General features: G+C 39.7%; 5 protein-coding genes across 13 annotated transcripts in view; 4 read left to right on the top strand and 1 right to left on the bottom strand.

Moving 5' to 3' along the window:
- Positions 1-4,935, top strand: part of myom3 (myomesin 3) — a 49,677-nt gene extending 44,742 nt beyond the window's left edge. The window contains exons 29-37 of the mRNA XM_063878972.1: positions 149-259; positions 536-623; positions 863-901; positions 1,585-1,690; positions 2,887-3,050; positions 3,138-3,174; positions 3,344-3,366; positions 3,476-3,531; positions 3,703-4,935. Of these exons, the coding sequence (XP_063735042.1) occupies positions 149-259; positions 536-623; positions 863-901; positions 1,585-1,690; positions 2,887-3,050; positions 3,138-3,174; positions 3,344-3,366; positions 3,476-3,531; positions 3,703-3,990 (912 nt within the window). The 3' untranslated portion in view covers positions 3,991-4,935. The remainder of the gene's footprint in view (positions 1-148; positions 260-535; positions 624-862; positions 902-1,584; positions 1,691-2,886; positions 3,051-3,137; positions 3,175-3,343; positions 3,367-3,475; positions 3,532-3,702) is intronic.
- Positions 4,936-5,453: 518 nt separating this feature from the next.
- fabp10a (fatty acid binding protein 10a, liver basic) lies at positions 5,454-6,602 on the top strand. Its single transcript, XM_063879512.1, has 4 exons — positions 5,454-5,703; positions 5,926-6,098; positions 6,289-6,378; positions 6,500-6,602. The coding sequence occupies exons 1-4, from the start codon at positions 5,637-5,639 to the stop codon at positions 6,548-6,550; spliced, it is 381 nt and encodes a 126-aa protein (XP_063735582.1). The 5' UTR covers positions 5,454-5,636; the 3' UTR covers positions 6,551-6,602.
- Positions 6,603-6,745: 143 nt separating this feature from the next.
- srsf10a (serine and arginine rich splicing factor 10a) lies at positions 6,746-10,970 on the top strand. 4 transcript variants are annotated; one of them, XM_063879508.1, is made up of 7 exons: positions 6,746-7,344; positions 8,482-8,498; positions 8,792-9,081; positions 9,260-9,452; positions 9,583-9,751; positions 10,024-10,074; positions 10,154-10,970. In XM_063879508.1, exons 3-7 carry the CDS (start codon positions 8,920-8,922, stop codon positions 10,425-10,427), a joined length of 849 nt encoding a protein of 282 aa, XP_063735578.1. In that variant the 5' UTR covers positions 6,746-7,344; positions 8,482-8,498; positions 8,792-8,919; the 3' UTR covers positions 10,428-10,970. The 4 variants fall into 4 exon arrangements, with proteins under 4 accessions (XP_063735578.1, XP_063735577.1, XP_063735579.1 ...); XM_063879507.1 differs by lacking the exon at positions 8,482-8,498; XM_063879509.1 differs by lacking the exon at positions 8,482-8,498 and having other exon boundaries at positions 8,792-9,100; positions 9,345-9,452.
- Positions 10,971-11,089: 119 nt separating this feature from the next.
- Positions 11,090-15,131, bottom strand: pnrc2 (proline-rich nuclear receptor coactivator 2). Its single transcript, XM_063879511.1, has 3 exons — positions 14,880-15,131; positions 14,145-14,365; positions 11,090-13,909 (listed from the first exon to the last, which is right to left on the bottom strand). The coding sequence occupies exon 3, from the start codon at positions 13,887-13,889 to the stop codon at positions 13,419-13,421; it is 471 nt and encodes a 156-aa protein (XP_063735581.1). The 5' UTR covers positions 13,890-13,909; positions 14,145-14,365; positions 14,880-15,131; the 3' UTR covers positions 11,090-13,418.
- A 4,634-nt stretch (positions 15,132-19,765) lies between these two features.
- On the top strand, positions 19,766-24,340 carry cnr2 (cannabinoid receptor 2). Of its 6 annotated transcripts, none has more exons than XM_063880403.1 (5): positions 19,766-19,865; positions 21,258-21,295; positions 21,675-21,722; positions 21,925-21,974; positions 22,121-24,340. In XM_063880403.1, exons 4-5 carry the CDS (start codon positions 21,956-21,958, stop codon positions 23,227-23,229), a joined length of 1,128 nt encoding a protein of 375 aa, XP_063736473.1. In that variant the 5' UTR covers positions 19,766-19,865; positions 21,258-21,295; positions 21,675-21,722; positions 21,925-21,955; the 3' UTR covers positions 23,230-24,340. The 6 variants fall into 6 exon arrangements, with proteins under 6 accessions (XP_063736473.1, XP_063736470.1, XP_063736471.1 ...); XM_063880400.1 differs by having other exon boundaries at positions 22,118-24,340; XM_063880401.1 differs by having other exon boundaries at positions 19,784-19,865; positions 21,258-21,360; positions 22,118-24,340.
- The last annotated feature ends 585 nt before the right edge of the window (positions 24,341-24,925 follow it).

Genomic DNA, 24,925 nt, shown 5'->3' with positions numbered 1-24,925 from the left:
TTTCCTTTTAAATTCTGTTACACAATATTTGTTAAACCAGTGATAGCAGCAGCTATTATAACACAGGTTTGCATTCATCATGTAGATTTTATATGTACATTTAAATCAGTTTTTTTTTTTCAGTATGTTGTTTTTCCTCCACACACAGGTGACAAATACACACAAGGACACGTCACTGAAGTGGTTTAAGGAAGGCGTGGCGGTGACCCAAGTTGTGTACGACCAGTCATCAGGGGTCAGCACACTCACCATCCCACAGGTACTCAAAATGAATCAGCTTTATTTTCAGACAAAAAGATGTAGGAAGTTTAGAGAAAATGTGAGTCAACATCAATAATTTGTAGCTGGTGCAGTGAGAGAAATAAGATAAACACACTGTTGATGTTTACAGGATCTTATTCTCTATTATTTAGTGTGTGTTCAGGTTGAATAAAAGATGAATTTAACTATTGGGTTGTTCTCCAGAGATATCAATATTTGATTTCAGAAGCTATGAATATGTTTAATTCTAAAACAATGCTTGATCTTTCCTCAGGTTATAAAGACAGAGGCAGGTTCATACAGAGCTGTGGTGACAGATGGAAGAGGAGAGGATGTCAGCACCTTAGAGTTACTGGATGACGGTGAGGTGACCTTGTCCCCAGAAAATAACGATAAATAGTCCTTATTTATACCTGTGTGGTGCAAATTGGCACAAACGGTCCATTCATTATGAAAGTGAGGCGATTAAAGTCCCTTTTTTTACCTCATTATGTGTCCTCAGTATTCAGCTACCTATACCTCTAATCTCTCGTTTAGTATTTATGGACTTCCAAAAGCAATATGAAACACAGTTTAATCGCTTAATTGTTTTTTTTCTCAGAGTATGACAAGCTTCTCCAGCAGCTGAGTAAACAGTGCGGTGAGTTATTCCCAGTTGGAAGCCATACCTTTGTGAATGTGCCGGAGACTTGTTGTTTTTACAGCAGGTGGTCTGTGTTGGCATGGGGATAATACAACAGAAAGCCATGTTAATTACCTGTGGTGTGTTTGTGCTGCAACAGGAATGCCTCACTCATAGAATGATCTTTTCTATATCAATTAATCAGCCGTGTTACCTTAAAAAATTGCAGAAATTATTATTCTGCTCATATGCTTCCATGGTGAAAGTAGAATTAACGGAGAATTATAAAAAGTGAAAACATGCTTTTAGAAACAACTCTTGCATTATAAACCAATCCTAAGTCACCCAGCAGTTTGCTAAGTACTAATGTTGATACATTTTGCTTTTTAAAACCGTTCTGCTAAATAGTATCATGTTTGAGCGGGGGTGTCACTTGAAAGTGTTGGGAAGTAGTGAAAATGGTGACTTAATAAATGAGACTTGGATTATTCTGCATTAGTTGTTTGAGAGTTTGTAAACAGATGTTTTGATATATTTACTTAAATTCATCAAGAGATATGAGTATATGATTAATACAAAGTATTTTTCAATACCTAAATGTCACAAAGAGTCATTAACTGATAAAGAATGTGAAATATTACATTACATTTCCAAGGAAACTGAAGTATATGCAACTCTGCCTTGTCTCTCCATCTCTACAGCATTGTCTGCCAGCCCACTGAAGATTCAGGGCACCGCTTTAGGTTTCAAGCTCTACTGCTCACTCAAATACTATATAAGCTACATGAAGACCAGCTGGCACCACAAGTGAGTCCACATGCAGAGCACCTCTCTGACCTGACACCCGACGTGCATCTGCTGGCGAGGAGGAAGTTCCCAAACGTATTTAAAATTCGGACAAACTTGAACTAAGACCGGAACAGAAATGTTGAGAATCTTTATGTGCAGGAACACCAGCACCTGCACAGGGAATCAGATGAAAATGAACATATTTTGGTTTTAGTATCATGGAGCAGTGTAGGCACATTGTTTACTGGAAGGCACGGAATTGCAATGCTGTAACCCTAAAGACAGGAAATGCACACAATATTTAGCTGCCTAACCAGCATGCGTGAAACAACACAAACACAGTTGCAGATCAGATCCACACACATACACACACTCAAATACCAAATAGAGGTATATTAATTTACCCTGACATTTCTCTTCGAGGTGGCAATGTCTGGAGAACCTTTTACTAAAGTTCAGCCACTAAAATCCATACCAAAGTTCAACTGCTGACAGCTTTAAAAGTTCAGGATCTGAAAAATAATCTGTGAATAAGAAGTGGATCATTATGTCTGCCTGAAACTGTTGTAATGTGGCAGCTTGGGGCCCATCTGGACATTTAAACACCTGCTTCATCCTACCTATCTGTTATAATCAACAACACAGCACATAATTCTGGCAGCCAAGCATAGTAGTAAAAACTCACAGAACTTTAAACATGTTTATATAGAAAATATCAGACTTAATTTGGGATGAAACTGGATGACAGATGACAGAACATTAACGTGTGTATTATCTGCTATGTATCAAAGAGAAAGATCACTTGAAATCAGTAGTATTGCAATTATTCAAAGAAATCTGCTGTGTGTATTTCAACAAAATATTACACCTTTATGTGGTCCTGGTTTCTTTTGTCAGGCTGATACCACCACCTGCTGGCGGATTTAAAGATAGGCTTTGCAAAGAGGGGGAAAGCATGAAGCAAATCTGATTATTATGATGCTTGACACATTTCTTGTCCTTGATACAACTAGTTTTGAATGAATCCATGTCCCCACATCTAAATGTTCAATTTTAGTTCACATTCTTTCTGATTTTAAGCACCTGCATCCTTGTTTATTCTTAATCTAACCCATGATCTTGCAGGAAGAATTCATTTCACTGGATAAAGGGGCTCTAGGGGAGAAGAAAGAGTATGTCAATGACAAAAATTGCATTTGCTTTCTTCTCTGTAGAGAAAAGAGGATTGATCAGGAAGCCAGGACAAAGCCTGGCAGCAGCATGCAGGAAGTCTGGATTGAAATCTGTAACCCGACAGAGAATGACAAAGGGAAATACACGTTGGAGATGTTTGACGGCAAAGAGACACACAAACGATATCTTGACCTATCTGGACAAGGTGGGTGGAGTGTGAAGGACTCAATGTCCGATTAAGAGATTTCAGAGTAGACTTGATAATATGTTGATCATTATTTTATTTCAACAGTCTTTGCTGATGTCTTGCTGGAGCACCAGAGGTTGAAGTAAGTGCTGTAGTCGGTGCATCTAGCATGGTTTGCTGTGACACTAACACAGAGCAGTAAGAGGTAACAGACTAGTAGTTGGAAACACTGAAAACATCTCAGCACAGACTGTTATTGCCCCGCACTGTGCCGTGTCGTATTGATCTGTCCCCTTGTTTTCATCCTTCAGGCAAGCGGCCGTGGCTGAGAAAAGTGAGTCACAGGTTATGTGTTAACCCTGAGATAGTTTTTTCCACAATAAAGGTGAGAAGGCTCTACAGTGGATGTCGGAAGGGAGTTATTGTTGTTTGTTTTGTTTCAGATCGTGCCAAAGTGACAAAGGGTCTCCCTGATGTGGTGGCCATCATGGAGGGCAAGGTAAAATATTTTCTGGAGAAGAATCACAAGTTGGAAACACATTTGTCATATGTTGGGATGTTATTGTAACCCTATTTTGTGAAGAGTTAGTGGTTCCAGTTTTTACTGATTTGATCTCACCCGTTGCCTATTATTTCATATTTTTTTGACTGCTCCTTGTTCCATCTTCAGACTTTGTGTCTCACGTGCTTTATCGACGGTAGTCCGGACCCAGAGATCATCTGGCTTCGGAACGAAAAGGAGATTGTTGACGAGGCCCAGTTCACCATCACAAAGGAGCCCAAGTGCAGCACCATCACCATCCACAATGTCACCATGGCAGACTCGGGAAAATACAGCATCTTTGTGCGTAACAACTATGGCTCTGAAACAGTTGATGTGACTGTGAGCGTCTACAAGCATGGGGAGAAGCCTCCAGCACACGCTGTGGAGATGGGTTTTGAACGCAAAAAGAAGTGAGGGATTTCATGCTTGAGTTTGAGATTTTGTTTTGCAAAGTGAGAAAAGATAATGAAGGTTGATGGATAGATAGATTAGGAGATGGAATGATGAATGTGTTTTGTGTTTAAGGAAAGTTTATAAAGCATTAAGGAATGTTGTTGTGCTTTTGAAAAATGTACTCTAAGGTTTGATCAGAAATGTAATCTTCTGGTCTGCAAACTTCCTCTATCAGATTGTATCTATGTTCCCCATCTCAACAAACTGTGTATATGGCAAGCCTTTTGAAAACCTTTCAAACTGTTTAATGTTTGTAGCAAGGATTTTCCCTGGCAAGTGTTCAATGTAAGCTTCCCTGGGTCAGGGAGGGGTTGACATCAACCACCTACAGCTTAGGTGCAGATTTTCACCATTCAGCTGCATTTGAAACATCTATTCCCTTTTTTCTCTAGCATAATTGAACTGCAGAGACAGACCTTACAACTCCCAAACAATGTTCATTTAAATCAAGAACATAAGATCATGGTAACATGAAGGGATGGCACTATACATCTCAATTAAATACAAGACTCCTGCGTATAATCTTACATAGGCTACTCCTCTGATGGAGATTTTTGACAGCTGACTTCATGGATGTTTGGCATGAAGTGTTTCTTTATTAAAATAATACTGCAATGTTTTCCTCTAACACTTAGTAAAGTGCACGATTAATTGAATTTAAATCCTGCAACAGACTTGTTTGGTCTGGTATATCAAGTTGCTCCTGGCAGCTAATGTTAGGAAGTCAGCTAACATTAATTAATCTGATTATTAAATCTACCTGTTTTACTGTTACATTTTATCATTACCTTTATGTGATAATTGCCTTTATAACTAAGCACTAAAACCCATAAAGCTTCTCAAGATTTTGCTGAATTAAATGTGTCCTTTGTTTGTGTGTGTTGTGAATAAAGCATGTTCAAGTGACTTTTGCAAGTGATTATTTTTATAAGCACACAAAAACTTTATAGTTTAGCTTCATGTTTTTATTCAGTAAATGTCCAGTTGAATTTATGATTATCTAGTATTAAAGAAAATGTAGACTGCAGCGTTCTGTTTGTATGATTTTGCAAGCAGAGATTCAGTATTGCACTTTAAAAGCAAACAGTCCGTTGTGTCATTAACCCTCATACTGGGTCTCAGTCAGGTAGAGTCATGTTAGCGGGTTCAACGACACTCCGAGGACAGGTTGCACACAAGTTAATTTAATGGTGAATGCATCAATCCTTAAATATAATGCATGTATATGTGTATTCAATTGATATTTTTCTTATTTTAGTACTGCGGGTTAACATCTTTAAACTCCATTCTTTGGGAACTTATAAAAGACAAAACTGCAAAGTATGGTGCACGTGAAAATCTGTGCATATTTCTATAAGGGAAACTTTTGAACACACGTGACAAAAATGACCATTTAACTATTTAGTGGAAGCTGGGTTTGGTACAAACAGGAGTAAGTGAACTCCAGGTTGTTCAAACAGCAGGTTGTATTACAGGAGTTTGTTACTCATTAGACAGGGCATAGCTTTCCGGTATAAGAAGGTGCATGAATCGAGTCACATCCTCCACATTGTGTTAAGATTCACACAGTTGTCTCAGCCTCTAGCCCAGGAGATCTTCTAGAAATCATGGCCTTCAGTGGATCATGGCAGGTCTACGCCCAGGAGAACTACGAGGCGTTCCTCAGGGCCATGGGTGAGAAAAAAAAAATTCAAGAAGGATTGTTCTCTTATAAGGAATAATAACATATGTTTAAGGGGTAAACTGAAGACAAAGTGACTATTTAAATGTTGTGACAACTTTCTGGTGCTTATTTAACCACACAGAAGACAAATATTCACAGTCCAAATCCTCATCAGTTCTTACTTTTAGGTTGTGCGGGATTTAACCAAAAACATCTCTTGCTTTGCTTTCCAGATCTCCCAGAAGAAGTTATCAAGATGGCCAAGGACATCAAGCCAGTTACTGAGATCAAACAAACTGGCAATGACTTTGTTGTCACCTCCAAGACCCCTGGGAAGTCTGTGACCAACTCCTTTACCATCGGCAAGGAGGCTGAAATCACCACCATGGACGGCAAGAAGCTCAAGGTTTGTAGTTCCTATATTCTGTTTTATTTCTAAGGGGCTTAGGTATATGAATTCTAATCAGGGTCGATATGTTTGTGTTTACGGCAGAAATATCATTGTATATTATTATTTAAATGTACTGTGAGTGAATGTAAAAGCTGGTTCTTTGGGGAAATGTGTGACCTCTATTGTCTCCTACTGTGACCCACAGTGCACCGTCAAGATGGATGGTGGCAAAATGGTCTGCAACACCGGCAACTCCATCCACGTCTCAGAGCTCCAAGGAGGAGAGTTGATTGAGGTGTGCTATGCCTATATTACCAGAACGAACCTTTTTCTGCTTCACATTAATATTTCATATAATGTAATGAATCTGCTGGCCTCAAACTAAATGTGTCTACTTCTCCCATATCCCATTTCAGACTTTGACCATGGGCTCTGCAACTCTCATCAGGAAGAGCAAAAAGATGTAAACCTTGCAGAGAAAAAACACATGTCTATTTAAATAAAATTGTTGCTTAATAAGTGTTGCTTCTACCCTCTTTTTTTAATAAAATGTAGGTAATGTTAATTTATTTGGGCATTTTTTGCTACTATGTACTTCTTCTCCAGTACAATTCAGAGGTAAATATTGTACTTTTACTCCATTTCATTGATTAAATGCCTTTAGTTACTTCACAGATTTGGATTAATGATGTGTAGTATAAGCAATACTTAAATAAGACATTAGTTCCATCTGGAGTAAAATCACAAGCTAGCCTGCAGCATACAAAATTATTAAAACATACTCCAGCTTTACCAGCTTTAATGCTACAATAATTTCAATCAAAAACATGACATGGGCCAATCTGCATACGTAGTACTTTTACTTGGTACTTTAAGTATATTATAATGCCAATACTTTCCCACTTTTATTCAAGCAACATTTCGATTGTATAACTTTTATTGCAACACAGTATTACCACACTCAGGTACTTATATCTTTACAGTAGTACTTCTTACGCCTCTGCAACCATCCTGGATGTGTATGTAGGTGTGATTGGTGCGCATGTGTCTTCGTGGCTTTACGCATGCGCATTACGAAGGGAGCGCTTTTACCACGTAGTTAGTGTCGCCTGCAGGAAAGCATCAGGAATTGTGAATAAAAAGCTATAGTAAACAAATTCACTCCTGCCAAATTATTTCAACCGACTTTCAAAAAAATGGCGAGGTACCTGAGACCGCCTAACACATCTCTCTTCGTTAGAAACATCGCGGATGACTCCAGGTATGTTGTTATTTTTTCAGCTCTCTGTATGCAGGCATGGATCAGCTAACGTAAAGCTGGTTAGGGAGCAAACATTACCAACATGGCTATCTGACGTTAGGGGGGTCTCTAATCAGTAATGGAGAAAAATAGGTGTTTTAAACCTAATAGGTGTTACATTGACTCATTGAACCCATGTTCCATATGGTTTGCTAACAAATGCTAATCTGAAAACTGTGTTGCTGCAAGTGACGTAAATGTCACTCCCCTTCAGAAGCGTTTAGCTATTTATACTATGGATATGCATGAATAATTTAGCGTGACTACAACACCATGTCGGTGGTGTGAAGCCAATGACGTGTGTGTTGTACAGTGGGTCTATTTTTACTTTACCCACCAGCTTTAACCTCCCTTCAAATGTACGCCCCCAGTGTTATCAATAGGGAGAGCAGCAGCAGAAAATAGACCTGCACTGACAGAGACCAATAACATGTCCATCTTAGGTTACTGTGCCTTTTTAAATAAAAACCAAAATCCTGCAAACACTATCACACTTAAAATGTAGTTTATAATTGTGACTGTCTAGATTAAGGGGTGAACGGCTTAAACAAATGATATTTTGAATTATAAATGTATCTGCCTATTGTTTTTGTCATTATGCATTAATGTTTTGGTCTGTAAAATGTCAGAAAAAGTGGAAAATGTTGTTTAAATATCTTGTTTGCTCATTGCCGAGACATTTAATATGCTTTTTGTTTCTGAAAAGTAGAGATTGTCATGTTTGTTTTTGCATGAAAAATGAACTAACGATTAACTTCTTATCTATCATCTCAGTCGGTTTCACTTATTGATTAGTCAGCTTGCAAAAAGCAATGGTCAGTTTCTAACCCCTGTGACTTTGCCCCCTCTGTTAATAAATAATTGATGCTATCTTCTAGCTTTTAAGGCTGCTATGGATTTGTGAATTCGGCCAGCTGGGTTATCACACAATTTAGATATTGGAACCTCCTTCTGAAGCGGGGGAGTGATTTGATACGTCTGCAAATAGGTTTTGTCATATGCTCTGCTGGCACCAGCTCTTGTGTTTACCGTACACGCTGCACTCCATTCATATGACAGCCAGCAGAATAAATGTGCTTATTTCATGACCCTTCTTAGGCCAGAGGATTTACGACGTGAGTTTGGTCGTTATGGGCCTATTGTAGATGTCTACATTCCACTTGACTTCTATACACGACGGGCAAGAGGATTTGCTTACATTCAATATCCTTTATTCTTTTCATTTTAATCAGGAAATTGTGTTTTTCTTTACAGACGGGTTGTCAAATTTAATAACTGACTTTTAGGGTTACAGTTGGTTCAATGACACCTGACCTGACTGTTCTTTTTACTGTGATTTTGATCTGTTTCTGTTTGCATCCAGATTAAATCTAATTGCTAACCAATATTTCTTCTGTTGTTACCTTAGAATGATAAAGATACAGTTCTGGAGATCCCGCACCAAAGAAAGTTGAAAGGCGGTTTTAGCGTAGATTCAAGCCAAAGACACCCAGGCGACAAGCAATAGTGGAATTGGAAAATAAAGAGAGCAAAAGAATGAAGACAAAGAGGAGAAAAGAGAGCACCCAGGCATCCATTTGTCTACCAAAACGAGGAAAAGAAAAGTGTTTATTGGGCAAAGACAAGCAGGAAACCTCAAGTTCTTCTGCCAAGACAATAAAGATCAAGCTGAAGGTCAAAGGTCAAGCAGGTTTAAAGGTAACAAGCCAAACGTTTTGTATCCTACCAAATCTGATCATCAGTATTTGTCTTGTCTTCACAATTTGAGATCACAAATTGACTCAGTTTCATGTTGTTTATTTGCACACTGAAGACAATGCAATGTTTCTCATTAACTGATGTTGCACTGCACTGATATAAATCCACTTTGTTACAGCCCTTATTGGAAATTGTTGTGCATGTGTGCGGCCCTCTCTGTCCCAACTCTCCACATTTCAAAATAAAAGCCCTTAACAATACAGCTACATTTGAAGATGTCCGGGATGCAGAGGACGCTCTTCACAACCTGGACCATAAATGGGTTTGTGGGCGTCAGATCGAGATCCAGTTTGCCCAGGGGGACAGAAAGAGTACGATCAATTTGCATTCATATCTAAGCAGCATACATTAAGTGTTTGTAATGACTTATTTATTAGCTGTGTTTTGGAAAATGTTGGGTTTATAAGCAACTAATGTTCTGGTGCACCTTTTGTCATCCAGCCCCTAACCAGATGAAGACCAAGGACAGCCCTTCCCCTCGCAGCTTCTCCCGCTCCGACGATGATCGAGATAGACGTCGGAGACGGTCGCGGAGCCGCAGCAATGAACGGCGCAGGTCCCGGAGCCCCTCCTATGAGCGCCGACCTCGGAGGTCTGAGAGCCCTAGAGAGTGAGTCGTTGGCAACTTTATTGAACCTAGAGTAACTTAATTACTTAACTAAAAAGGTTAAACATAGCTTATGCTCTGGTCTTTACTCCCCAACACTGAAACAGAAATAGAATATTAAAGTGGATTGAAACATAAGGTTTGTTTTTTATTCTGATTATTTAGCCCCGTGAGATTGTATAAACTGGTATATATCTATTTATTTAATACAATGACCTATTTTAACCTTTTATAAAATAGATGAAGAAAATGTCAGTGTTGTTTTATCTCTTTAGATCTCGTTCCTACAGTCGACACAGACGGATCACAAGCCGTGAAAATGACAGGTAATTTATCAACCGCAACTTTATTAACTCAAAATTGCCCCGCACCTTTGTTATTAAGATCTGATGCTAACCCCAACAGGTACAGAGGCCCTCCTCGCGAACACCACAGGACGCTCCGTGAGGCAGGCTCACACAGCCGCTCCGCATCCCGCTCCCCTCCTCCCTCCAGACCCATGGCCAAAGGTAAAAAGAGCCAGTCCAGGTCCCACAGCCCAGTGGAGGACTTCCACCCATCCTCCAGCTCCCACAAACAGCCTGTGGGACGGTCTCCATCCCGCTCCTACTCTCGCTCCATGTCTCGGTCACGCTCTCGCTCCAGGTCCTGGGCTGGACGCAAGTCTGGAGGCCACTGACTGTCTGTTCCCCAAAGCCCTGATAATCTGTGTCTGAGGACGTTTCGGTTCAGCTACGATAAAGAGGCGGTTAGGCTTTTTTCGTTTCCCAACACTTTACGGTCTGCTGCCAAAGGGGAAACCCATCGTATCGATTTTTTGAAAACGCTTTTTGTTTTGAGATGTTTTTTTGACCTTTAATGTCAGATGCTACATGTTGGCGTTGCCAATAATATTTTTGTACTTTAAGTTATGAATATTTATGTTCATACATGTGTTAGTATGATGCCCGCCTCCCTTTGGCTCTATTTTGTTAGAATAAGTAAAGATAAGTTCAGACCCTGCATTAACCCGATATGTCGTTCCCGCTATTATACAACAGATGAACTGTATTCTGTAGTAGCTTTAATAAGTGTTGCAATGGATGCTACCTTATGCTAGGACATAGAACTTAGTTCATACAAGATTAACATTAATTTCAATGTCAGTTGAATATTTCAAGTGTTCCTTCTACCGTTATTCTAGTTTACCTTGTATGATTTGTCAATAAACAATGTCAATGTATGATCTGTTATGACTGTTTAATGTAAAGTGATGAGGGTTCCTTAAGCAAAGGTCTATTGTTCTCAACACCCTAAACAAAAGTGTTTACGCCAAAGAAAATATTCAAGCACACACACAGGTGGGGGGGAGGGTTAGGGATTTATTTCATTTTTTGTGTAAAATTTAGTTTTCAATTCAGAGTGCATACGGTTTTTTCTTTTTTCAAAACACTAATTCATTCAAATTCTTAACAGGGCATTTTCTTTTCCATACTCAGTGACATTTCGAAGAGGGACAAATTAACAGCCAATTCAATATTTTCAAATTTAGAATGAGGAGACTGCCATGCACAGGGCAAGAAATTAAATGTTTTACATGAACAACCAATAGTAACTTAAACAGCATGGGGCCAGGTTCAGTTGTCAGCTGGTGGAAGAACAGCGGAGAACTGAAGATGGTTCGGATGAAAACATTTTGGTCATCGGGTGGCAATGCCACCTAATGCAAGTATTCAGTTTCAGCATGGATTTCAACTTAGGCACAAACAGGTGAACTCAAGATTAAAAGCATCACGCTTACATATTGTAAGCACATTCAGAACTTGAATTCATACACAGGCGAGTCTCCTCTAGGATCCAATTGACATTTTGAAGTTTTACTTTTTGCACATAGCATAGTTCACCCTACACTGCATAATACAAAACAATAAAAAACATGTGCAAGTTTTCTGGAAAGATAACAGTGCAGGGGTACTGAGAAATGCTATGCAGTTTTTTTTAACAAAAATATTCTTCAGTATTGAAGTCAAGACATTGAAGTCAAGACACGTCCTTAGCATGTCTTATACATTCAGTGTTATTACTAAAAATACTTTTGTCAAACAGGCCTCAAATTTGGCCTGCAAATGTACATATGCTACAAGTACTTTTTTACATATCATTATTTACATGGCTCTTAAACACATTAACAAGCTCTCATACTTTGTTTTGTTTTCTTTAAGCTGGCCATAAACAGCTCCAATTCTGCAAGGGGAAAGCAATAAGAGCCTCATTGAGGATTTAATCACAAAAATAGAGACTCCATCAGGAGATAGTCAATTACGCCTCCATCTTTTCAATAGCATCTTTGTCTGTAACTTATTAAAAAAATAGTCTGATTGCAGTGCAAGAGGGTAAACAAGACGCAGAGGCAAGAGGCATAGTGGCTGTTGATTATGGACTGGTCATCCACTGAGACCTATTTTGTAAACATAAACACCAGCCTCCTGCCTCCCCAAGAGTCCCTGCAGCCACTTCCCTTCAGAACCCTCCTCAGGTCTGCTTCAGCTTGCTTTCTAATGCATGCAGCCAACAGGACCATTTCACATGACTTAGAGAAAGTGAAACTCAACAGTCCCACAACTAAGCCTGGCCCTCTTCCACATGTTGGAGCTGCAGCACGGTCCTGAAAAAGGCAGAGACTGAGGAGCAACAACATTACTGATTGGAACAGACAGAAGTGACCTCAGGGAGTCTCACCCATTCACCACTCGGGCTGGAAAGGTTAAAGTGGCAGTGGCAACAAAGCCGACCACATGTCAGGAGGATGTCCCCAAAAAAGGGGGGGGAAATAATACAGCGAAAACATTGCTTTGGTTACACACAGTTCATCATACATCTTTCAACCACAACAATAAAGGACTTGTACAAAATAATGCTATGATAGAGTGTCCTGGCCTTAGACAACCTCAGCTCCTGTAGTGCATGTGCGCACAGCGCAATAAAAAAGGTACAGGAGTCGACAGTCCAAGGTCTGTGTGCCATGATCTCTTTTATCTTTCAGTTTGAGGTTATACCTTTGAGCTGTACTGTACAGCGTATTACCTCCAGTAAGATAGCTTTTTTTCCCTGCAGAATTGCAGTCAAGTGCCTTTTCCATCCCAAACAAGGATTGTGATACATTAAAGAAAAGAAGGTGGACCCTAGTCAAGAAATGCTACAAATGTGAGTTTGCTTTAGCACCTGAAGATTTAGACATGACCCCTAAAGGCTGATCCAAAAACCCATGTAAATGAAAGCATGTCTGTCCACAGAAATGGACCGTAAGAGTGAAGGGAATTTACCTGACCGATACTATAACGCTTGTTTAGAAGGGGAAACACACTGAATCTGCTTGACAGCCAACATTAAAAAGAACAAAACAAAACAGAAATAAGGGATATCCAGTTCGTCATTAGTCACAGAAACTGACTCCACTAAAGGCATTACCGACCAGCAAGGCTCCAAGGCTGTAATAACTGGAAATATTAGGTTTAAAATTTTGCGTGAAAAAAACCATCACAGTAAACATTACTGCAAATGCAATCTAACACTGGTGTCAATCTAAAAAGAGCTAAAAGTATTACAGCACTGAGGTGTTCCTGGTGGGTGGGAGCCCTCAAAAGAGTCCCAGTTCATAAATTGGCTTTTCAATCGAGTCTGGGAACCCCACTCAGGCCTGCACCTTGAGGAGACTCTTGAGCTGGAAGGCCATCATCTCCCTGTTGTCACAGGAGCCCATTGGGAAGGACATCCAGTGGCTGGGGGGTTTGGGCAACACGCTGGGCAAGGGTGGCTCGCTGAACTTAGGACCAGCATAGCTTGGACTTCCCTGTGTGGCCAGGAGCGTGTTGAGGTGAGACACTGCACCCTCCCAGTTCTGATCATAGTTGGTGGCAAAGCGAACAGAAGTGTTCTTCTCTGCAGACGCGGCCTGCCGCGCCTCTGGAGACCTGTGGTAGGCTGCGACTTTGTCACTCCGGCGGTGGCCATGATGGTGAAGGCCACCTGCCCCTCCAGCAGATGCTACTGCTCCGTTCTGATCACGGCTCCTCTGCTTTGCCCGGCCAAGTTGATGGTTCTTCTTGGGCAGAGCACGCTCGGGGTGGGAAACTGGAATGTTGTATCTCTCTCCACCTCCCATACTGTTGCACTAAGTGTCACCTATGATAAAAAAAAATACTATTAGTTTAGATCACTGGCAACATGGGAATGTTAAGCTGTCTTCTCAATATTATATTTATTTAAATGCAAAATAGTCGAATCCACCCACACACACACAGCAGCTTTCAATGAAAACAAGCACAGACGGTACGTGCAGTACCACCAGACAGCCTGTTCTGCGCCGCCCCTCCCCCACATACTATCCACAGCCCAGAGCAAAACAACCCCAGCTCACCTCTTTGTTGTCAGAAAGTTGATGAAGCAAAGATCTCTCTTCAACCGTTCACCTCCAACCGGTCCCCAGGTCCTCGAAGTAGGTCTCTGTCTACTTCTCGCTGTACGTCTGTGTCCAGCAAGGTCTGAAGTGTTCATGTGCCAATGAGCTTTGTTTTCCCGTCGAACCGAGTTGAACATCAATTCGCCTCGGCACACGACGTTCCTCCAAGAAGCCTTAACCTTTGGGGGAACAGTCAGTTAGAGATGCTTAATACACTTTATATTCCGTCGATTTACTCATTTTAATTGTTTTCTTAAAAAAAAAAAAAAAGAGAAGACGTGCAATTTAGAGTGCGTCATTAAATCCAACACTGCAAAAAACAATAAACGAAACAACCAGATATCCAATGTTTCCATTGTTTATAAAAAAAAAACATTTCCGTAATCCTACTATACCAATATTGTAAGACCACTCGACAATAACAACAAAGCGTTATATATGCAAACTGCGACATTTGTTTGTGCGCCTCTAGCTTGGGGAGGCTTTGTCCTGCCAAGCGTCTTTGTGTCGGGGATTTTCCGGTTACAAATCAAACTTACTGTTTGAGTATCTCGATTAAAGTGACTCAATTTTAACAAGCACTAACATAGGTTAGCTAAATAGCGTCTTTCCAATCTCGGTCACACAGCTTTGGCACCAAATCAAAACAAAGAGACTGTGGGCTCAATATGGCGACGGGGCAGCTGCTCTTACCGACTTCCTCAGGCTTGGATGGTAAAGAAGCCTTTCGTCCGAGAAAATATGCGAACAGCCTTTAGAAACCCCTCGACGGACTATGTGTAAGGAAGCACAGCAAGCTATGTTCCCCACAAAACCGTCTCCTTCGAAGCTTAGGTGGTGTTATAACTGGCTGTTGCTCGCCTCTTCTCTCCCGACTCCGTCCGAATTGCAACAAAATGGAATCTACAGCAGATATATGTAGCTCGGTCCCAACCGATATCTGACCAATCACACGTCGAGTTCAAACCGAACGTCCAATCACAGAAGAGACAACGAGACGCATTCACGCCTGTTGCCAGACGGGTGACGTCAATCTGTGACGGTCCTCTCCTTTCCTTTGTTGGAGCTCGGGTATTTCCTGCGAGAGAAATGAGAAATAACACAGACACGGTCTCTTGAAAACACCAAAACTGTTCCGCTTTTAAGTTATCATACATAGGAAATGTCTATAAGCTCTCATACAACATCATATGAATTGAATTTCTGTAGTTCAGTCTTGTGTTTTGTCGAGTTGTCGTTGAAATAAGAATGTAAACAATTTCCAGGGTTTAGATTTAACGAAGTAGCCTAGGCTAATTTGCATTCATGTTACAGTGAAACGGATTAATTGTTCCACCGTTTCCGTTTGTGTTGGTTAAACCTGTTGTGCTGCTTTAGAAACAGCTGCAACAGGCTGTAATGATACACATCAACCCTTTTCTGTGTGGGAGGTGCCCATCCCCCCATGTCTCTACCCTCTTGCTATAAAAACAAACCTTAACCATATTAAAACTAATCCTTTAGCCCTCCTTTCAATGTCCAACTATGAGTAGAATAGTGAGAGACTTTTTTAGAGTCCTACCCATCTTCATTTTTGGGTGTTATAAGCTATTTTTATTGAGAATAGATAGTATCTAGCTACAGTTGGCTATGATGTCATTGCCATTTGTGCTTTAACCAAGTGTGGGCTTAGGTACAAATGCTCAATTCGGTGTTGAAATATTACCATAAACCAATAGTATCAAATAAACTTCATAGCATCATAAATCTGTGGCAACATGTGGGCAAGTCATTGGGGGTTATTAGGTGGGAACATTCTTTCCCTTGATGTTTTGTTGAATCAACCCTGAGAGCCACAACACCTCAAAAGGTTTTACAATGGACTGCAGTATCCTGAAGAGCAAATGTGTGTGGGGGTTACAAAGAAAAGATCAGAAACTTGAAGCAGGGCATACACACAAGGCCTGTTTACCACACAATACATTTTAAGTCATGATCATTTTTAGCATTGTATCTGTTCTCAAATCCTTGTAAAGCTTTTAATTAAGCTCTTCATTAAGCGACTATAGTTATTTTGTTTTTCATACATATTCAAATTTTATTGTGTTCTTCCTTCTTACAGACACTTACATAATATTGGCTCTTGAAACATACTCTCAAGTATCTTTATAAGAACATTGGTGCTATGCCTGTAAAGTTGGTTTGATGGTAGTCTGTAGGTCAAAGACTAGATCATTTAAAAAACTATTGTCGAGAAAGATTGTCCCGTGTTATAAGTCCATGGTCACAGTCATGTTCCTTGTACCTTGTTTAAAACGTCATAAGAGTTGTGCAACACATTCAGCGTCAGCAAGCTAGTTTTCAAAGGCCATGGAAGGACACTCCCCAAAGCACAGCAACCTTTGAAAGGGGATGTTCCCGTCAAGAGTCAGCTATGTATGGAAACCAGGTCAAGAGGTTTCTGTAAGTAATACAGAACAGATAGTAGGAGGGGGATATGTCTCCGTATTTGACTGGTTGCAAAGGCCCTTTGTACAAACATGTATAAAGGACAGACATATAAAATGTACATTGTGCCATAGTGGAATAAAACATATTAAAAGTTGTGTTCAAACAGTGCCATTTTTTTAAACACAGCATTTAAAGAATAAAAGCAGTGAATGGGTGTAAATGGTTTCATGAGAAAGTCTGAAATAAGTTGTGAAACAAACCCACACAAACGGAAGTGGGTGAGAAGAAAATAAAAAGTTTCACACTAATCAGCCAAAGTTGGCACACAGCAGTGACCACTGGTAATACAAACTGGTGTTTCTCATTTCTTGACACGTTTTGTTTTTGTTTTCTGTTTCCCAGCAGAAGCACAGTGACATACTTACACAAAGAAGCCTGTATACACTCACCTGGAATGTACACTCCCATAACTGAACACCTGACTACGGTTTAGTTAAAGACACACATCCCTGTCTTAAACATCTTAGAAATACAAGAAATCATGTCAGATTAACCCCATAAATTCAGACCCAGTGCTGCTGCCTTATTCCCTACACCTATGATGCAATAGTTGCTGAAAAGGAAAAATAATTAAATTAACAAAAAAGTATAAATATAACATTGGGGGTATAGTAAAGTTATTATTACATGTTTCTATGTATGTGTTAATACTCTAATTCAAGCAGGTCCATGGAGAATCAAGCCTTAGTTGTATGTTTCCTCAAGTGCTCAGTCTTGTCTTCAGATGTCTTTGAATCTGAAGTGTCTTTAAAACAAAACTCCTACCGTAGGGAAATGTTCAAATAACCCAATACCCTTCCTGCCCTGCAGGGGAAGAAGAACTCAGTTGTTTGTTATTGTTGTTTCTCTTCTCATAGATACATCCAAGGACACTGAGGTCAAGCTGTTTGCATTGTGTCTGGGATTTTGAGAGTTTTAACTTGGGAGCTCATATTTTACAGTTAAAATCTTGTGGTGGTTATTTCAAACTCGAATCCAGTATTTTAATATATCAGACGACTTACTCTTACTTTGTGAAAGCACTTACCTTTAATTGTTTATGGTAAATGTTGACTTGAAGAGAGTTGTGTACTTTTCAACCCCTTTTAAATTTCCATGTAAACCTTTTACAAATGCATTATGTAATTTCCAGATGAAATCAAACAATTATGCATTATTTCATAATTGACGGTGAAGTGATTAGATCTTTGTTGGATCTGTAAATCTTTTATGGTGTTTTTCGAATCAGTAATCTTGCAGCTGTCTGAAGGTCTAGCAATTTGGAAATGAGAAGAGAGCAAATGTGATTAATGGATTTAACAGGAATCAATCTGAAACAGCAAGCCGAGCCTTGATATTTGTGTTCAGGGAAATAAAGGGATTGTGTAAAAGCATCAGGTTATCCAACAGAAAATTGAACATTTCAAGGTTTTTATTTTGTACTGTGCTCTTACTCTGCACATGGGCACACAGTGATTGAGAAGCAATCTTATAGTAGCTCTGCTGTCTGTTCCTAATCACATTTCCTGTGTTCTGCTCTGCTGAATCTTTCAGGTCACAGGAGGACATCATGAACCAGATACCACTGTCTTATTACAAGCCCATCATTACGTACTTGAATACTGTCTTAAATGATATTACCAAACATATCTTTCTGCCCTATTTCCTTATCATTTATCATAGTCCCAGTTTCTGCCTTATTTAACATACTTTTCTCTAAAAGTTTAATTCATTTAATAATGCCTCAGGTGTGTGACTTTCTGACCTGATTAAATTGCTATTGAACTACTAATGTTCCTCTTTTCACCAGAGGGTCATAAGACAAACTGCGTCACTCATTATCTCCACTGTGATGATTGCTTAGCATCGCCCCCTGTTGTAACACAAACAGTACTACTCCTCACACTTACTGGATTCAAGTATCAGTCAATAGAAAAGAAACTATTTAAAACCTTGTTTGCACACCTCAGTACTTACTGTGGATTATCTGTTAACAAGAATTAAACAGCGGATGCACTCCACATTAAAATCCCCTGTATCCTATTGTCTTTGCTTTATACACACAGAAGGCACGCAATTAAAGTATTCCTGTAATCCTTGACGCAATATGTTAAAAATAACATAATCCATGATGAAAGAGTGTGTGTGTGCATGTGTATTGCTAGATACTGTCTGTAAAATGAAGATGAATTGAAAGTCATAGTTGCAAAGCAAAATAGTTGGAAAGGGCGGCAGTGGTTTAGGGCGGCAGTTGCTCAGTCAGTAGGGACTTGGTCTTGGGACCGAAGGGTCGCCGGTTCACGTCCCAATCGAACCAAAAAAAAATGGAGTGAGCTGGTAGCTGGAGAGGTGCCAGTTCTCCTCCTAGGCCACTGCCGAGGTGCCCTTGAGCAAGGCACCTAACCTCTATCTGCTCCCTTGGCGCCGGGTACCTGGCTGCCTCTCTGCTCTGCCACCTCTCCTCTGCATGTGTAATGTGTGTCAACACAACAGAGTAGAGAAAAGCAATTTCCCTGTAAGGGATTAATAAAAGTATGTCTTCTTCTTCTTCCTCTTCTGTTGCAGCACAAATACGAATGATTAAATCGCAAAATGTCTTTTATGGTTATTTTTAAAGCATGTCAAATCAAGTTCATTCTCTAACCCTTGGGATGGTGTTTTTACCTCAATAATCTTAAATCAGGAAATATTGAAAAATATGTTTTTAAGACATAGGAATGGATTCAAAGACAAAAAATATTTTTTAAAGGCCATGTCTAAATTTTTCTATTAATAAAGTGTGTTTGTTTTGTTTTTATCGACGTGTTTTTCACACTTGCTTCACAAGTGCTCTCCTCCCTGGAGTCCATCCTGACCCAGGAAAGACATCGCTCAAGAAGTGTGTGATCACTGCATTGTACCATATTACTGAATAAATGTTCTACCTTGTCCTGTTCAGCTCTATTACATATAATCAAACATGTAACATTAGACTTTATTACTCTGTTCTCAGTTGTATCACAGACTCCAGCTGAACATCAATTGCATGTCTTTCTGTCTCTTTTTTCTCTCTCTCTCTCTCTCTCCCTCCCTCTCTCTCCCCCATGTCATCACACCCCCCTCACTCATGTACTTAGCTGCAGCCAGGTCTTCGTGTCAGTCTGCTGATGTTGTGGTGGTTCTGCTGCTGAAAGGAAACAACATTAACCCTCAAACAAAAGAAAGCTAAGGGTAAGCTCTTAGAACTTTTTTCCGATTAAGTGTGTAGTGATGTTCTTGTTTTGTATTTACCCTGGCAATGTGATCATATATCTGTGAAATAATTTATCTTTAATTTTCATTCGCTTACGGCTTTATTCTCATTATGTTTGTTTTTGCAGTTCATCTGTTACTTTATATTTATTTTCTGCTACTACTACAAAACAATGATTTACTTTTTCTAGTCATGCTTGAAGGGCTTGTGATATTTTGAAACAATGTGCCGGGTGAAACAGTGACTCAAGGGGTTATTGCTCAATCATATTTCAGTGTCCGTGTCGGAAGTATTGTGAGTAAAATGGTTTTTATGATATCTTTAGTTTCCTGTAGATGCACTTCTGCTGCTTTCTTGTAGAGTAATTCATTTTTGTAAGATTTACTGGTTCTTAAGAGTCAAAACATACGAAAGACTTTTCACCTCAAGGGAGAAAAGAGCCCGAGGTGGTGTAATATCCACAAGTGCTTGCACCCATATGGCCTATAGTTGAATTGTGAAATATTGTGCCTCAAGTCAATATGGCCTTTGTGAAAAGTAATTTTGCCACACCACTTTGGCTCATAGACATTTCCTATGCCTTTATACGGCAATGTCATATTCTAATAAAGTGACCTGAAAGGTGTTTCCTTTAGTCGATGTTATACTTGTACTGCATCATGTACCATCAGCCTACTTCTGTCCTTCATACATTTGAATGTTTCTTTTTGTGTTATTGAATTAAATGCTCCATAGCTTTTTTTTTTCAAGATTAGAGTGATTTACATTTATTATATATGTTTAGGGCATATTTTTCCAAACAAATCTATTCTGTTTTAGGCACTCTATGCAAGTAATTACAGGTCGCCCCTCTGTTTATCTGAGCTTTATTTACTTTAATCAAATCCAAATCCACATCAGCTTCCCACACTTAATTTAATCTATTGATTGCATACAGGTGATGCACTAAAGGAAATTGTTCATCTGCCGTGACCTTCACCCAACAATTTACCGCTTATTAAAAATACAATCCCCTCTAATTCCAAAAGGGGGCAGTCTTCATCCTGTCAAATGTGTTAATAGGCACCTTAATATAACTGAATACACTTTCAGTAAAATCAGCACCTTAGCTATTCATTAAACAAATAACTAAAATGACAGAAGATGTCTGCAGATCCTAATAATACAAAGTTTAGTTAGACGACAGTAATACAACATCTCTTCAATATCAGCACCTTCAGATACTGTAATGATCATTGTCTGTTTGCCCTGAACTGTAAATGACTTTCTGTCTTGACTCACAAATGTTAATGTTCCCGTTAAGCACTTAGTTCAATATTGACAAAGAGCAAAAACACATCACATTTTCTACTTTATCTGTTTCTCCACAGGAAGTGGCCGGTCTCATTCCCCTGATGTGAACAACAAGGTTTGTCTGTCTGTGGCTGTTTCTGCTCTAATAATGAAAATTTCCCCTCTGTGGGACGATTAAAGGTATTCTGATTCTGACTGTTATAAGGCAATGATGTCGTGGATAAATTCTGAATATTTTTAGTGTGGATGTTTTGATCTGCTGTATTTCAGTTATGTCTTAAGCATTTGGACAGTGGTTCAGTCCGTAGGGGCTTGAGCTCCCTGGCGCCAGCTAGACAAAAGAACAAAAATGCATGTGCATGTGTGCACGAATATAACTGAGTGTATTTATATGTAACTGTATAACAAAAAATGCATGTGCGTGTACACAAAACAGAGTGGAAAACTGTCCATCTTTCTTTCTTTCTTTCTTTCTATTTACTTACTTTATTTAGGTTCATTGATGGCCTTCACCACGTACAAACTGGTGCTGAAAACTTAAGGTATTGCTAGAAAAGTTAAATGACAGTTAATATTTTTTACTTTTAAATTATTTTTCTGCATGCACTGTAAGAATTTGTAAAATCAAAACGTTTTTTTTATAAATTCTGTCAATTACAGTTTTCCTGTTCTTCTGCTTCATTTTTTTTCATTGTTTTAAATATTTTTTTAAATAACACATTTAAATAACTTTATGTTTTTCAGTCTAGCGCTGACCCATACTATAACAGTTGAAATGGATGCATCACAAACAGGTATACAGATTCAAGAAACACATTTCCTTTTCTTAGAATCTTAAAAACGGTTCTAGATAATGTGGGTTTTCAGCAAATGTAATACATGAGGATACATTTATAATGGCAGATTTAGTTAAAAGTCTGTATCTGTGTATTCCTAGCAGCTAACAGGTCTTGTGTGCAGCTGGAGTGCTACATGGTCCTCAAGGACGTTGAGAAGAAAGCCATCGGCTCCATTTGTTTCCTGGCTGGTCCTTTCACTCTGCTGGAAAATGCTATTGTGTTGGGAGTAATCGCCGCCACCGCCACCCTGCGAAGGCGACCAACCTATCTGTTCATTGCCAGCATTGCTTTGGCTGATGTCTTCGCCAGCTGCTTCTTTACCATCAGCTTCCTGGATTTTCACCTCTTTAAGCACTGTGACGGCCCTGACGCCTATCTCTTCAAGTTAGGTGGTGTGACAATGGCCTTCACCAGCTCAGTGGGGAGTTTACTTCTGACTGCTCTGGACCGATACCTTTGCATTTACCAGGCCTCCAGCTATAAGGTGCTGCTGACCCGCAGGAGAGCCAAGCTCTCCCTGGTGATCCTGTGGAGCACCACTATCGTTATGTCCTTCTTGCCTTTGATGGGCTGGAGGTGTCCTACAGAGCTTAAGCCATCCTGCTCGCGCCTGTTTCCCTACATCAACCACGGGTACCTGGCCTGCTGGACCAGCTTTACACTGGTGATTCTGACTATGATCTTGTGTGCATATGCTCTGATCCTGTGGAAGGCCCACCGCCATGAGTCCTCCATGACCAGCCTCCAGGGAGCAGCAGGAACAGGCCACGCCCGCATGAGGATGGATATCAGGCTAGCACGCACCTTTGGCATGATCCTGCTCATACTAGTGGGCTGCTGGCTTCCTGCACTGTCCTTCATGCTAGCTGATGTCTCTGTGACTCTGACCCACGCCCAACAGAGGGCCTTTGCATTTTGCAGCACTCTCTGCCTGGTCAACTCCGCAGTCAACCCACTGCTGTATGCACTGCGCTGTCGAGAGCTGAGAGTTGTTCTGCTGCAGTTGCTACAAAGGCTATGTGAGTTTGGGAGGTGTAGAAAGACTACACAGGATTTACCCCCAGGATTACATGCCACAGAAGAAATCAACTGTTCTGCCATCTCTGACCATGAGATACACACCAACAGAGCAATGGAACTTCACTCAGTCTCAGAAATGATGAAAAATCAGCCGGTCAATACTGGAATATCAGTTGAAATTAAGGAGTAAGTGGGTTTTTTTTGGCGTTCTTGGGTTTTTCTAACAGACATAACAGAGAATGAATAAAATATTCTGTACATGTGAGCAGGATTTATTCCTATCATTTATTAATGTTGGCACATATTTTTTTACCTAGGCTATTATTGTAAAGATCAAAAATCAGTATTTGAAACAGGTGATCCAAAAGAAATCTGATTTTAAAAGCATAACATGGGAAACATGATGAACACAAATGTTATGTTTAATATATTCAATGAAAATAAAGTTTTAAGGAGAAACCATGACCTTTAAAACAAATATATAACACATTACTTTAATCTTAAATAAAACATGGACATTTTAAAATATAGTTAGAACAATTAACTGGAAACAGATTCCAGTGGGGGAAAAGCCATTCATCTCAAGGCATTGTTTCAGGAAAGACAAAAGGTTTATGATTGTGATAATATCATGTAGCCATCTCACCTTCAACATTTGACCTCTCCGCGTTCCATTCTCAGAGCTTTAACCCTCTCCCTCGTCTGAAACATTGTGTCCTGGTAACCGAAACTTTCGGCCACATCCATCAAGACCAATTTGTTGTATATTCTTGTCTGACATTTTATTACATTGTTGTGTTGACTTATTGACAAAACGGTTGCCTACATGTTACACAATATGACTTATAACGTATGCACTGTACCCATGGTGTTATTCATATTACAGTCACTATCTGTAAAGATGCTATGTGGTCTATTTATTGGCCGTTTTTTGGTATTTAACTGTTAAAATGACAGCCAAGGCTAACAGTGTTTGCTTGTTTATGTTTGAGTATTTGTCCCTGGGCTTGCAGGGACAGAGGGCCCTGTGGGTTGCCTGTCCCATCTGCACATGAATGCCACAACTCAACAAAAGCCTCTTGCATAGGAGGGTCTCCCACAATGTTCACCACATGAATCCAAGCAGTGTGTCGAGGTAAATGGAGCACATGCCATGAAGGGAACAAGCAGAGACACTAGAACACTCTTTGCAGTAGTGACAACTGGCAGCTGCAGGAAAGCACATATTTAACATACATACGCTTAAACTCACAGGTGCACCAACTACACAGAACATATCAAATGATTAAAGATTATACTTGACCACACTCTTCTTTGACTCTTTACTTTGTACTTTGTTTGTCCTTTAAGCAAATTCCCTAAGTTAATCATACCCAGCCTTCATGTTTAACCTTTGTCGAGGGCCAAAGAATCAGAAGTCTTGTGATTGCAAAGGTTTGTAAGTGAATGGTTTGAAAACAGTATCAATACATCATTTTGTAGGGGAAAGAGCAAGCCAAAGGAGGCATACAATGCAGCATGTTTTTATACATACTGAATAAGGTCTTGTAATAAAAACAACAATTTATTATTGAATTTAATAGAACAGTTGTGCATTATATTCCCTTTTAAAAAAAGTTACTGACTCTTTGACAGTGGATCAAACTACAGGCTCCAAAATAGGCAATTGTTTGGTAATTGGACCCTTTAATGATATAACCATAAACGTTATTTTATGTTTGGTGAACACAATATGAAAGCATGTTAGTTGTTGATAGACGGCAAAGAAATAAAATCTGCTTCCTACTGTAGGAGATTAACATTACTTTGGAGTTAATTTGTAATCTACCTGATTTACCTGACCACCACCACCACCACCAGACGTCTCGTGAACCTTCAGTTTGAGT

Source organism: Eleginops maclovinus, chromosome 3 (assembly GCF_036324505.1).
Source record: "Eleginops maclovinus isolate JMC-PN-2008 ecotype Puerto Natales chromosome 3, JC_Emac_rtc_rv5, whole genome shotgun sequence".
Taxonomy (NCBI): domain Eukaryota; kingdom Metazoa; phylum Chordata; class Actinopteri; order Perciformes; family Eleginopidae; genus Eleginops; species Eleginops maclovinus.
The sequence above is the reverse complement of the archived record's forward strand: the minus strand, read 5'-3'. Positions and strand labels throughout refer to the sequence as shown.